Raw genomic sequence first — 14,148 nt, 5'->3', positions numbered from 1 at the left:
GAACATGTTCCTGCTAGGCAGTGTGCATAAGGAGCAGTCTGGTTAGGACCTTGAAAAACTGATTTCAGCAGACTGCCAATAAAATGTATATAGTTCATAAACCTGTAAAAAAAAAAAAAAGAAATACAAAGTTGTGACAGCTATTGTTTTTGCTTGTTGGATGGGAATCTGATTCAGCAATCCCAATACGAATTTAAATGTTCTTGAAGCTCTTAAAGCTGATACATTTTACATTTTTATTTATTTATTTATTGTACATATATTTCAAATATATCTTAGGTGGAGTACAGCTCTACATATGTAATCAAAGCACAAATACAACTCTATAAAGGACTATACACACAAAAAAAATTCAGGCCAAAATATCTGACATACAGAATGTAAACATAAACATCATATTGTACCATAAGCTTGAAGAAACGGATACGCCTTTAACCACTTCTTAAAGAGCTCTGTGTCTGGAGCAGTATAATATCAGCTGGCAGCTTCTTTCATTCAAGTGGCCCTGCAAGTGAAAAGCTGCCGTTCTTGATTCTGTAAAGTGTATCTTTGATAATGCTGGAATGATCATCCACAAAATTGCCTCTGATCTCAGAGCCCTAACAGATCTCTAAATCCATAGTACCCATGATAGATAAAATGATGTTTCATTATGTAGGGCCTTGTGGATTAGAAACATTTTAAATTTTAGTTCATATTGAATGGGCAACCAACGCAAGCTTTGAAGACAGGATGAGATATGATGAATTTTTGGAATGCCATTAATAAAGTTTTGCTGTAGCATTCTGTATTAACTGCTGCACCCAGAGCTATTTCTGAGCTATGCCCACATGCATTGTATTATAGTAATCAGGGCTGAATCAATGGTATCTGATGCCCTAGGCGAACTTTCTCCATGCCGCTGTCCCAATGTGAATCCCCAACCGCCTCCTGCCTTCCTTTATTAATTTTTTGAAAATTAATATGAAAGTTTGCATTTATAACAAATTTATTATCAAGTCCAGCATTCCCCCATATCCTATCTCTCTCTCCCTCCACATTTGTAACCTTGCATCTCCCTGTCCTCTCTCTTTTCTCCCTCCAACAGTGCCGATTCTCCCTCTTCTCTCTTCTTTTGCTCCTTTCCCCCGTAGTCAGCATATCCCACTCTCTTTCCCCTTTTCCTCTCTAGTCAGCATCTCCCCCTTTTCTACCCTTCCCCTCCTCCTCCTATAGTCAGCATCTCCCCACTCTTTCCCACTTCATTTCCAGAATCCCCCAGTCTTTTCCCTCCCCTTATTTCCATTTTCCCCTCTCCTTCCTGTTCAGCATTTCTTCTCTCTCCTTTCCCCCACCCTCTGTGGTCCAACATCTTTTCTGCTCTCTTCCTTTCCGTTGTCCAGCATCTTTCTCTCCCACCCACCTCTGGTCTGGCATCTCTCCGTCCTTCCTTCTTGCTGTCTAGCACCTGTTCTTCCACACCCCTACCATCCTCTCTTCTCCCTGCTCATGATCTGGTAACTCCTCCTCACAAGTCTCTCCCCCCCCCTTTTACTTCTAGAGGTCACCAGCAGTGGCAGCTATTTACATATGCTGCCTGTAGCCCCAGAGCTGTTCCTCTGACATGTCTTACCTTCTCTGATATAACTTTCTGTTTCCGATGGGGCAGATTGCATCAGAGAGAGGGTTCTAGAGGGGCCGTCAGCAGGCAGTGTGTGAATCTCTGCCAGTGACCTCTAGAACTAAACTAAGTTTGAAGGTAACTGTGTGGGGGGTGGGGGATTCAGAAAGAGGAGTAGTAGGAAGTTACATATAATTATTATTATTTATTGCATTTGTATCCCACATTCCCCCACCTATTTGCAGGCTCAATGTGGCTTACATAGATTTGATAACATTGTCATAGCTGGATATCAGATACAGTTAGTTATGTGTGGCGATTAGGAAGGGGAGAGGGAAGAAGAAAGAGAGTTGTTAAGGTAGTTATAGAGGGTGTGCATTCAAAATTGAGTGGACTTAGTGAGGTTATAGGTTTTCATTGTAGGCCTTGTTGAAGAAGAATGTTTTCAGAGATTTTCGAAACATAGAATCATTATACTGGGTCAGACTGAAGGTCCATCAAGCCCAGTATCCTGTTTCCACCAATGACCAATACAGGTTGGTTGGTTTATTTATTGGGATTTACAAGTACGTGGCAAGATCCCAGAAAAGTAAAACAGATTTTATGCTGCTTATCTCAGGAATAAGCCGTGGATTTTCCCAAGTCCACCTTAATGGTTTATGGACTTTTATTTTAGGAATCTGTCCAAACCTTTTTTAAACCCTGCTATATACTAACTGCTTTTACTATATTCTCTGGTAGCAAATTCCACAGCTTAATTACACATTGAGTGATGAAATATTTTCTCTGATTTGTTTTACATGTACTGCCTAGTTACTTCATTGTGTGCCCCCTGGTTCTTGTATTTTTGGAAAGAGTAAGCAAACGATTCACATCTACCCTTTCCACTCCACTTAGGGTTTTATAGACCTCTATCATATCTCCCCTCAGCCATCTCTTCTCCAGGATGAAGAGCCCCAGCCTCTTTAGCCTTTTTTCATAGGGAAGGCATCCCATCCCATTTATCATTTTGGTTATCTATCTCTGTACCTTTTCTAAATCTGCTATATCTTTTTTTAGGTGCAGTGACCAGAATTGCACACAGTATTCAAGGTGCAGTTGCACCATGGAACAATACAAAGGCATAATATTCTCAGTTTTGTTCTCCATACGTTTCCTGATAATTTCTAACATTCTACAGTATTTGCTTTCTTAGCTGCTGCTGCACACTGAGCACAAGATTTCAATGTATCATCAATGATAACACCTAGATCCTTCTCCTGGATGTTGACTCCTAATATGGAACCTTGTATCATGTAGCTATAATTTGGGTTCCTTTTCCCTACATGCATCACTTTGGACTCATATTAAATGTCATCTGCCATTTGGATGTCATGTTTACAAGCAGGAAACTAGTTTGTGAGCCCTTTGAACCACTACCGAGGAGCGGCAGTGGCAGGCAAAACCACCCCATGCTAGAGACAGGGCAGATCTCTGACAAACAGTTAGGCTTCACCTGCACCTGGCCACCTTTCACCAAGAGTTGAGCTCCAGGCTTCAGGTGGCCGGCAGGACTTACTGGACAGGGCAGGACTGGATAGCAGCTAGGCAGCACAAGGACAGCAAGGCAGGGAAAGGATAGGCTAAAGGACAGGACTGAAAACTGCGAGCAGCCACTGAAACAGGGAATAACCACAGCTAGACAGAAGACTGAACTGAAAGCTGCACGCAGCCACTGACGCAGGGAACAAATACAGATAAACCCAGAACTAGACAAAGACATACAAACAAGACACAAGACTGGGAAACAAGCAATATAGTAAACAAGCAATACCCTAAACTAAACATAGACTAACTAGAACAGGCAAGACTTCAGGCAAGAACTAGAGCAAGGAAGCAAACTCAGACTGAAGTGCAAAAGCACCAACATACCAGGGCCTTAGACGCAATGCAAAGGCAAGCAGAGAGATTTCAGAATGGCTAATAAGCCCAGCAGCAGCTGAGGCTTTAGCTGCAGCAATCACCAGGTAGCTACGGGTGCTGATCAGGGACAAATAAGAGTAAGTCTGGCAGCCTGGAAGATCCGGACTGGACTGGGCTAAAGTCTGGAACGGGCAGGAACAGCAAGACAGTCTATAGCAGTTCATAGCAGCCACTGGTTCTGGCCACCAGAGGGCAAGGTGAGCACAGACGTAACATTGGATGAGCATTTTCTCAATCTCATAAGTTCCTCTTGCAGTTTTTTTACAATGTTCTTGCGATTTAACAACTTTGAAGAAATTTGTGTTGTGAGCAAGTTTGATCATCTCATTTGTTGTTCCAGTTTCTATCCAGTTTTTGAATGTGAATATGTTATTCACTCCATCAAAGAAATGTAAATTGTAATTTTTCAACAAAGAGTCAGTAATTCCACTGTACAGAGAATTGCAGTAGTCTAGTGACCTCTAGTTTATTGATTCATGTCTTAATCATCTCTTGCCTTGACTATTGTTTCACAGTCTTCTTCTTTTCCATATCCGCCACGTCCAGTTAATTCATAAATTTTTTTCATAATTACAAAAATAGTCTTAATAGTCATGCTTTGTCATGTTCCAAAGCCAAGGAGTAAAAGGGGTGATCAGGGAAGACAAAGCCGTAGTGGAGAGATTAAATTAATTCTTTGCTTCGGTCTTCACTGAGGAAGATTTGGGAGTGATACCGATGCTGGAAATGGTATTCGAAGCTGACGAGTCGGAGAAACTTAATGAATTCTCTGTAAACCTGGAGGATGTAATGGGGCAGTTCTACAAACTGAAGAGTAGCAAATCTCCTGGACCGGATGGTATTCATCCCAGAGTACTGATAGAACTGAAAAATGAGCTTGCAGAGCTATTGTTAGAAATATGTAATTTATCCTTAAAATCGAGTGTGGTACCGGAAGACTGGAGGGTGGCCAATGTAACGCCGATTTTTAAAAAAGGTTCCAGAGGAGATCCGGGAAATTATAGACCGGTGAGGCTGACGTCGGTGCCAGGTAAACTGGTAGAGACTATTATTAAGAACAAAATTACAGAGCATATTCAAAAGCATGGATTAATGAGACAAAGTCAACATGGATTTAGTGAAGGGAAATCTTGCCTCACCAATCTACTACATTTCTTTGAAGGGGTGAACAAACATGTGGATAAAGGTGAGCCAGTTGATATTGTGTATCTGGATTTTCAGAAGGCATTTGACAAAGTACCTCATGAAAGAATCCAGAGGAAATTGGAGAGTCATGGGATAGGAGGTAGTGTTCTATTGTGGATTAAAAACTGGTTAAAAGATAGAAAACAGAGAATAGGGTTAAATGGTCAGTATTCTCAATGGAGAAGGGTAGTTAGTGGGGTTTCCCAGGGGTCTGTGCTGGGACCGCTGCTTTTTAACATATTTATAAATGTTATAATGCCTTTGTATCGCTCCATTGTGCGACCGCACCTCGAATATTGTGTTCAATTCTGGTTGCCGCATCTCAAAAAAAGATATAGTGGAATTAGAAAATGTACAGAGAAGGGCGACGAAAATGATAAAGGGGATGGGATGACTTCCCAATGAGGAAAGGCTGAAGCGTCTAGGGCTCTTCAGCTTGGAGAAGAGACGGCTGAGGGGAGATATGATAGAGGTCTATAAAATAATGAGTTCAAAAAGGGTAACTAGGCGGCAGGTCAAGGGGGAGGGGGATAGGGAGGGAGGGATGGATAACATGTTTGACTATATGATATTGTGGGTGTCGAATTTGGATTTAGATAAACGTAGATATCCTGAAGTTTGGAATGTATCACTAAGCAACTTACTTATACAACGGTGTGGGGGGGGGGGGGGGGGCGTTGAGGGCAGTGGGGATGAAAGAGAAAGTTCATTGATGACATATGAAAGATTGGATGTTGTCTATTGTATTGTATTGGCATTTATTAACGGTGAAATGTTACACTTATGTTATTGATCTTTATGTCAATAAAAAAGACTTAAACATAAAATAATGAGTGAACAGGTAGATGTGAATTGTTTGTTTACTCTTTCCAAAAATACTAGGACAAGGGGGCATGCGACGAAGCTACAAAGTAGTAAATTTAATACAAATCGGAGAAATTTTTTCTTCATTCAACATGTAATTAAATTCTGGAATTCATTGCCAGAGAATTTGGTAGAAGCGGTTAGCTTTGCGGGATTTAAAAAGGGTCTGGACGACTTCCTAAAGGCAGTGGCATAGCTACGGGTGGACCTGGATGGGCCCAGGCCCACCCAGTTTAGCTTCAGGCCCGCCCAGAAGCAGATCCTTACCCTCTCCTGACTCCCACCCCTGCTGCAGCGCTTCATTTAATTCTGTGGGCGCTGCTGTCACAGTCTCCCACCCCTGCGCTTACAGTTTGCTACGGCACTGACAGCAACTCTACAGATGCGGGTCCGACGTCCTGCTCCGGGGCCTTCCCTCTGCCGCGCTGATGTAACTTCCGGTTTACGGAGGCGGGACGCGGAAGGCCCCGGAGCAGGACGTCGGACATCGGTGCCGCATCTGTAGAGTTGCTGTCAGCGCCGTAGCAAACTGTAAGCGCTGCCGTGGGGGGTGGGAGACTGTGCATTTACAGCAGTGCGGACAGAATTAAATGAAGCGCTGCGGCAGGGGTGGGAGAGGGTGAGGAAGTCAGTGGGGTGCTGGGCCAGTAAGGGGAGGCTGGGAAGGGAACAGAAGGGTGCTGGACTTGCCAGGGGCAGAGGGTTGGAGGGAAGGGGAGAAGTTTGGGATTTGCAGAGGGAAGGGAGAAGTTTGGGATTTGCAGAGGGGCAGAGGGTTGGAGGGAAGGGGAGAAGTTTGGGATTTGCAGAGGGGAGGTTGGAGGGAAGGGGAGAGGTTTGGGATTTGCAGAGGGGAGGCTGGAAGGAAGGGGAGAGGTTTGGGATTTGCAGAGGGGAGGTTGGAGGGAAGGGGAGGAGTTTGGGATTTGCAGAGGGGAGGTTGGAGGGAAGGGGAGAGGTTTGGGATTTGCAGAGGGGAGGTTGGAGGGAAGGGGAGAGGTTTGGGATTTGCAGAGGGAAGGGGAGAGGTTTGGGATTTGCAGAGGGGAGGTTGGAGGGAAGAGGAGAGGTGCATGGAAAAAGAGCCAGATGCATAAGGGGAAGGAAAGATCGGAAGAGAAGCTGGTTGGGGGATGGGATCAGAGAGGAGAGGGACACAATGGTGTGGAGAAGGGAGAAAGGGGACATAGGTAAGTATACAGAAGGGAGATGATGGGCATTAGGTGGGAGCATGGGGACAGGGACACAAATGTGAGATGCTGTGTGGGGATGGCACATGGGCACAGAGGGGTAATGCCTGACAAGGGGGGGGGGGACAGGGATATGGATTAGAGATAAAATGCTGGACACTGGAGAGGGGGGTATATGGACACAGAGGGGGGGGAGAGAGATACCAGACAAGGGGGAGAATAGGAACACAGAAGGGATATGCTGGGCATGGGGTGCATAGGTGAACAGAGGAATGATGATGGATGAGGGGATATGAACACAGGAGAGATATTGGACAAGGAAATATAGGAAAACAGAGATGGAAGATGGATGATGGACATGAAGAAAGAAGAAATGTCAAATAGGAGACCCTGGCAAGTGAGTTAAGAGAAGAAAGAGGGAAGCAGAAACCAGAGACTGGGACCAATATGATTTGAGAAAAAATGACCAGACAACAAAAGGTATAAAAATATTATTTATTGTCAATGTTGTGAATATAATATGTTGGATTTGGAATGTACATCTTGCCAAAGTTGATGTTAAACATGGCTGGGGTCCAGGACAGAAATCTAGGAAAGGACCCCAAAGTCCATTACCAGGCTGCGCCTTCAGCTTCCAGCATGCAGGCTTTCTCTGGCCAAGGAACCAAGCACAATCGCCCTAGTTGCAATCCCTAACACCATCCCTGGCAAGTGCCATCTTTATATTTTGCACAGGAGCAAATGCCTTTCTTTCTTGTTTCTCTAGTGTTGTACTACATGCAAGGTCTAGTTTCTTGGGGTTTCCGTTTAATTTATATTTCTAGAGTTTGTGGTCACTTATTCTGTATTTTGCATTTGTGTCTTGTGTGTGTGACTGAGGTATTCTGTTAGCATGAAGTTTCCATGTAGCATTCTGTAGTAATTTGGCTTGTTCAGCTTTCCTGATAAATGTATTTGTATTTTTGGGCGCTACTATAATATTTAAGGCATTTCTTTTTCATAGGTAGGATCTTTGTTTTTGGAAGTTAGTGTTGGCATGGTAGATTTGCTCTAGGTTCTGAGTGACTTTTTGTTTTATAGATTTTTTTAAGTTAATTTATAATATGTCTGTAATTGAGATTACACTAGAAAACAAAATTTCTTTGTATGATGAGTTTTATGGAGAATTGTCCTTGCTGTGCTCTATAGCCATTGTTGGTGGAGGGCCAGGAGGTTCTCTTGATGCAGAATGTGTTTGGCTTCAATACCATATATTTGTTGGAGGACCATGGCTCAATGGGGCTGAATAGTGCAGTCTATTGTACTTCCCTTAGCTCTCAATTGGCCTGCAGCCACTGAAGCCTGCCCTGCAACCCTCATTGAAGTTATGGGGAGAGGGGTAGGGACAGAGCATGGATGCATCAGGTTGCTGTTTTTTCTCTTTCAAAAAAGTTGGCAACTCTAGTGCCCACCCATCCAACCTGTTGGCCCACCCAAAAATTGCCTTCTGGCTACGCCACTGCCTAAAGGAAATGTCCATAGACCATTATTAAATTGACTTGGGAAAATCTACTGCTTATTTCTGGGATAACCATCATAAAATGTATTGAGCTTTTCTGGGATCTTGCCAGGTATTTGTGACCTGGATTGGCCACTGTTGGAAACAGGATACTGGGCTTGATGGACCTCTGGTCTGTCCCAGTATGGCAATACTTATGTACTTATGTAATAGTACTTGCCAATAAACCACACGCGCTACTGCATTTGCAGTGTTACTTGGCTCCCAATATGGCCGCTAGACGCTATCCTTTATAAACTGAAATTATTGATGTCATATCCAAAAATACATCACATGGATAAAAAAAAAGATCTCCATTCAAGTTTTTGATTTAAACCTCACAATTCTGTTTTTAACTTGAAGATCCAGTTTTGCTCACATTGTAACTGCTTGGAACAATCAGGAAAACTTTCAGGAATATGATCTGGAGAACATCAATGTTAAACAGAAAACGTGTGTTGAAAACACGAAACAATATTCCACTATAGGAACTTGCTTATGCTCATTCTTCAAACAGCTTTTGTGCTCTGTCATATGAAGAATGCCTATTTTGTCTAACATATACTTTAGGACACGGGCCTATGATTGCATAGATAACAAAATGAGTGTCACATGTTATGCTGTGAATGTTCTGCAAGGAAATAGGATCTACAAACTACTTCTCAGTCTCCAAAGTAATGTCACAGATTTGACAGTGTTCACATTCTGTATTTGTCCTGATGTCATCATTCTGCCCTTTTGGCAGATGTCAGTATTGGAAGGACTCAATATTTCCTTGAGGTTCCTATGTTTTCTGAAGGCAATCTTCAAATCAACTTCAGAGAAAGCAGGTTGAGTAGTAAGGATGTTCCAATGTTTTCTCAATATATGTACACATTTCTCAATGGCCGGAGTATAGTGGAACACACATGTAACTGCTTTTCGATCTTTCTCATTCAAACATTTATTAAATAGAAGCTCACGGATCATGAACCTACCCATTTTGTAGGCACTTTGAATAACTTTATTAGGGTAACCCCTTTCCTAAAAACGTTCTTTGAAACCTCAAGCTTGCGACTTGAATTCCTTCGTATCTGAACAGACCCACCTGAACCTCAAAAATAGAGAAATCGGAAATTGTCTTAGTGCAAGAGGATGGTTACTAGAAAAATGCAGGAAGGTGTTTGTCAGCGGCTTTCCTAAATACTGTAGTAACTATAGCAGTCTCTTGCTTGTAGATCATCACATCTAAGAAGGATAACGGCATACAGTGATAGGACATACAAAATTGTATTTTTGAATGGCAGATATTCAACCATTCTTAAACTGAAAGAGCGGGGCCCTTACTGTCACTGTACCCAGGCCAGAGAGAATACCACAAGGGGGATTTAGTGTGGAGATAACCACATATCTAATCCCTAGACTTAAATTTGAGAATGGAAAGTTGACTCTGAAGATAATATCAAGTACCTTGCTTCCATTGCATTGAAGAGGGATGTGAGACAAAAGGTTCTGTGTGTACTTACTTGTGTGTGGACTGAAATTTATCAAGAGGAGAAAATCACCCTATGCAACATCCCTTTTATATTGTTTGGTCGAAAGACTGAAATGTGAATGTGGAAAAACACACTGGTATCATTGGAGACTAGGTTAAAACTGTGCTGATAGAAGGATCCCTGAAATGTTAAGACTGAATTAACTGTTATGAACTGTGTTTGAGTTCCTGTTAGTAAAGCAAGTTCCTGTTTTGGTTCAAACATGACTGCTGGCTTTTTCTTCAGGAGTGAGTGCCTAAAGAGAGAGTACCCTCCGGCCTACCAGAGTATTCTGGCCCTGGCCCACCCCAGCTCATGTGATCTCTCCGGTGGGAGCTGTGTGTATGTGGCAACCAGCGTATCTGTTTGTATGACCCCGGTCCCCGGTGGCAAGGAGGAGAGGGATCCCGGGGTATAGCTAAGCCAGAGGTGATACCCGGGTTACACCAGTAATTTGATGCATTGCATAGAGTTTGATTTTAGAGGTTTTTTTTTTTTTTTAAATACCTGTAAGATCATAAAAATCCACTAAATCGTATCACTAACAGATGAAGGTGAGGTTCTGAGGGTTTTTCCTCCCATTCAGTTTTTACTGTCATATTCTTTTATGGTTTGTGTGTAAATGATAGCTTAAATCTTGTCAGTTATACAATTATATAGAAAAGTGTTTATATGTGCAGGACTGCCGAGAGATAAAGCTGGGTCTGAGGCAAAAATTCTCTAGGGCCTATCCACTGCCCACCACCCGCTGCTCTCACCCCCAGCTACTGCTGCTTTTCTACCCTCCCTTCCTCCTCCCCGCTGGTCTTACCTACAGCTTCTGCCGCCGCCAGCGATTTACAGTCAGAGGCTGTCTCTGTTGCTTTCTTTCGCCGCGCTTCACTCTCTCTACTACAAGCTTCCTGTTTTGACGCTTAAAACAGGAAGTTACAGTAGACAGGTTGGGACGCAGCAGAAGGAAGGCCTTTTGACTGTGAATCGCTGCCAGCTGCAGGGTCTATAGGGGGACCTGAGGGGAGGAAGAGATTTTTTTTTTACTGCTGGAACAAAACTTTTGCCATTCCCGCAGGGTGGTAAAAGTTTGTTCCTGTATTCCATGGTGATTGTCAACACCCTCTGAAGGCCTGGCGTTGGGCCCTCCTTGGAGACTGGGCCCAGGGAAGTTTGCTCCCTTGCCCCCCTCTCCCCCAGTGGCCCTGTATATGTGGTGAGATACCAAAAGTTTGACAGTTAAAAGTTAAATCATTTTTAAAAGCCAGAAATGATCCAGCCCCCATAGCTCTTCTGTGTTGGCACCTCTGTAGTGGAGGGCCTCTGGGTCAATTGTTCTATCAGATGGGACTTGCTGGAGTTGAGCACATCACAGATTGATACACGTGATTCTGAGGGAGTGAGGGTAGAAGGAGTGGCACTGAATATAAGCCTCAAAGGAAAATTCCCTCAGTTAAGTTAGGAGTATTTTTGTTTTGTACAGATAATTACTTCCAACTTTGGTTCAGATGTCCCTTGATCCTTTTTGGACTTTAAAAAAAAAAGTTTATATATAAAAGGTTAATTTATTATTATTATGTTTGCATTCAGATACACTTAATGGTACAAATCTACAAAGGTCATTATGCTAAGACAGGTTTTAACAAATTTCTTTCAGATGTAGGAGCCAGCAGTCGGGGAGGGGGGGGGGGAGGTGTGGTAGAGATCTCTTCTGAAATCTACTGCAACTCCTTTAGGGCTTGATTTACTAATACCATTTGTTTTTCCATTCCATATCCAAAGTGAAAAAAACCATAGTAAATCAGGCCCTTAATGCATATACCCGCAGGCCACAACCAGCCGCCTCACTCCCCCCACCCTATCATTACCCAGTCTCACTCTCTCCCCTCACTACCGTGTTGTTCTGAGTGTCATATTAATTCTCTCCTCCTTAACTCTGTCATCACCCGGCTTCATGCTTGCTGTCTCTCCCCACCAAACTTGTTATCACCTAGTCTAGAGCTCGCACACTTACTCCATACTCTCTAGTCAGCCAGTCTCACTCTCTTCCCACAACCTCCTCATTAAAATTGGTCACACCCAGCTCCTACCCCACTAAACCTCACCACCCAGCAAGCTAGTGAATCCCTCACCCCCAGCCATCTTTCATCACCCAAGAAAGCAGTCAGCTGCTGCTTGTCACTCAGCAAACTAGTCAGCTTTCTCCCCTACCCCATTTACCTCCAGCTGTCCAGCCACCTGCTCAGCTTCTATTGGTGCCTTTGTGAGGCAGTCAGCCACCCCTCCAATTGACCAAGTTAATCCCCCAGCTCCTCATCCTCTCTCCTAACCTTTGCAAGCCAGGCAGCCCCATCCCCTCCCCAATCCAGAAACCAGTCTGCCTCTAGACCCTACCCCCTCCAAGCCAGTCAGCCTTCCCATTCCCCACCTGGATATCTATGGCCACTGCTGGAGCATAGACATATTCTCCGTTAAAAAGTAAAAAAAAGGTATTCTTTCCTTGCAGCTGATGCTCATTGATGGAGTGGAGAAGCTTCTTCCTCTTCACACTGCGTGGCTCTGGGTGAGTTTGAATTGTGTGGTGCAGAAACTCTCACAAAGGTCTTGTGTTGTCAAGTCTCACGAGACCAGCATGAGCGTTCCTGCACTGCAAGGCTCAGATATTCATAGAGCTGTGTGATGTAGGAGGAAGAAGCCCTTGCTCTGGTGGCAATTGCCGGAGAATACCTTTAAATAAAAAAAGAACCATGAAAATACCAGGTGCCAGAAGAAACGTTCTAGTGGTTATGGCAACCCTGCGCCTGGAATTTGTTGAGCCCTATGCTATGTTGTATAAGATTTCCAGGGTTATAGTTACAGACAGTTTACAGTTTATTAGCAATTTAATATACCACTGTTTGGAAATACTAGCACAGTGGTTCACAATATTTTACATATGTTGTGTTACGGGGTAGTCCAATATTGACTGCACATATATTAAAAATACAACCTAGGCATGCTGAAACTGCCCAACTATGTAGCAGTTAGATATGATTATTTAAAAACTAAAGGACACTGTGACATAGTATTCCTCCTAGTTCTAAACATTCCTGTTAGAAAAAGCCCACTATATCATGCTTAAGAGTTCATTGCCATGGGATCAGCTTTTCCTCAAGATTTAAAAAATGAGTTTCTTCAGCTCTCAGCTTGGTCTTTGGTGTACTTTTAGCACTGAGCTTAGTTCTTGGTTTTTCAGAAACGGGAAGGCCTGCTTCAGACGACACACGTGACCGAGGAGCTCACAACCACAACAGAGTAAGCAGGAAGCTCTTGCTCTTCTCTGTAAGAGAAGTTGGTGAGAAAGATTCAGGTTAACCTTGAAAAAGCATTGCATGTATTTCTCAGATAAAGGTGGTGTTCCCAGAGTTACTTTAAAGATTATTTTTGTGGCTTCCTGATTTTGTTTTCCCAGCTTGAAAAAGTTGATGTCAGTAAATTCTGTGAATGTTTGTATTGCAGAAGATACTCTGAAGTCAGATCACTTTTTTTTTTGTTACATTTGTACCCCGCGCTTTCCCACTCATGGCAGACTCAATGCGGCTTACATGGGGCAATGGAGGGTTAAGTGACTTGCCCAGAGTCACAAGGAGCTGCCTGTGCCTGAAGTGGGAATCGACCTCTGTTCTGTTTTCCAATTCTAAACAAATAGCCAGAAGCTGTAATGGAATTAAAAAAAAAAAAAAGTATCCAGTAACCAAGCACATAAGGGCAAAAAGAACCAGAAAGTCTTTAGTGGCATTCCGTTAGTGTCCCTTTTAACCAGTTGGATGAATAGAAACTTAGTGTTATAATCTAGTACTATAGAGCCAGATGCTACACACAATACCTCAATGCTGAACAGATTTTATGTTTTAAGTCGGGCACACACAGCAGCTGAAAACTTTATGTAGTGTGTGTCCAGCCTTGGCTTGATGTTCATTGTGCTTTGCTGTTGTATCAGAAACTGAAGTAAAACACGTAGCAGCTGCTTCCTTCCATTGTGATTGACAGTCAGATATGTTCCATGAATCCTTTTTAAAACCAGTTTTCAGTAGCTTTATGTAAGTTGTTGCTGTGCTGCATCTTGTTGTTGCTAGAGAGCTTCTATCTGCACAGTTGCTCTACAGAGAAGACGGCAGCCTAACAGGCCCCTATATGTCAATAGTGCATCAGAAAGACATTTTCAAACTACTACAAATAGGCAAAACATCACAAAGTTCTGTTCATGATCCCAGTTTTTGCTTTTCAGTGAACCTCTGTTCCAGTCTGTCCTGGTTTTTGCAGTTT

The 14,148-nt window shown here is 43.1% G+C and overlaps 1 protein-coding gene across 1 annotated transcript in view; it reads left to right on the top strand.

Annotated features, from left to right (window-relative positions):
- The window catches only part of PARVB (parvin beta), a 318,556-nt gene that overhangs the window by 155,266 nt on the left and 149,142 nt on the right, over positions 1–14,148 (top strand). Inside the window, 1 exon segment of the mRNA XM_030214982.1 lies at positions 13,079–13,137. Coding sequence (XP_030070842.1) covers positions 13,079–13,137 — 59 coding nt within the window.

The sequence above is a fragment of the Microcaecilia unicolor genome, chromosome 9, assembly GCF_901765095.1.
Source record: "Microcaecilia unicolor chromosome 9, aMicUni1.1, whole genome shotgun sequence".
Taxonomy (NCBI): domain Eukaryota; kingdom Metazoa; phylum Chordata; class Amphibia; order Gymnophiona; family Siphonopidae; genus Microcaecilia; species Microcaecilia unicolor.
Note: the sequence above shows the minus strand (reverse complement) of the source record. Positions and strands in the feature narration are given on the sequence as shown.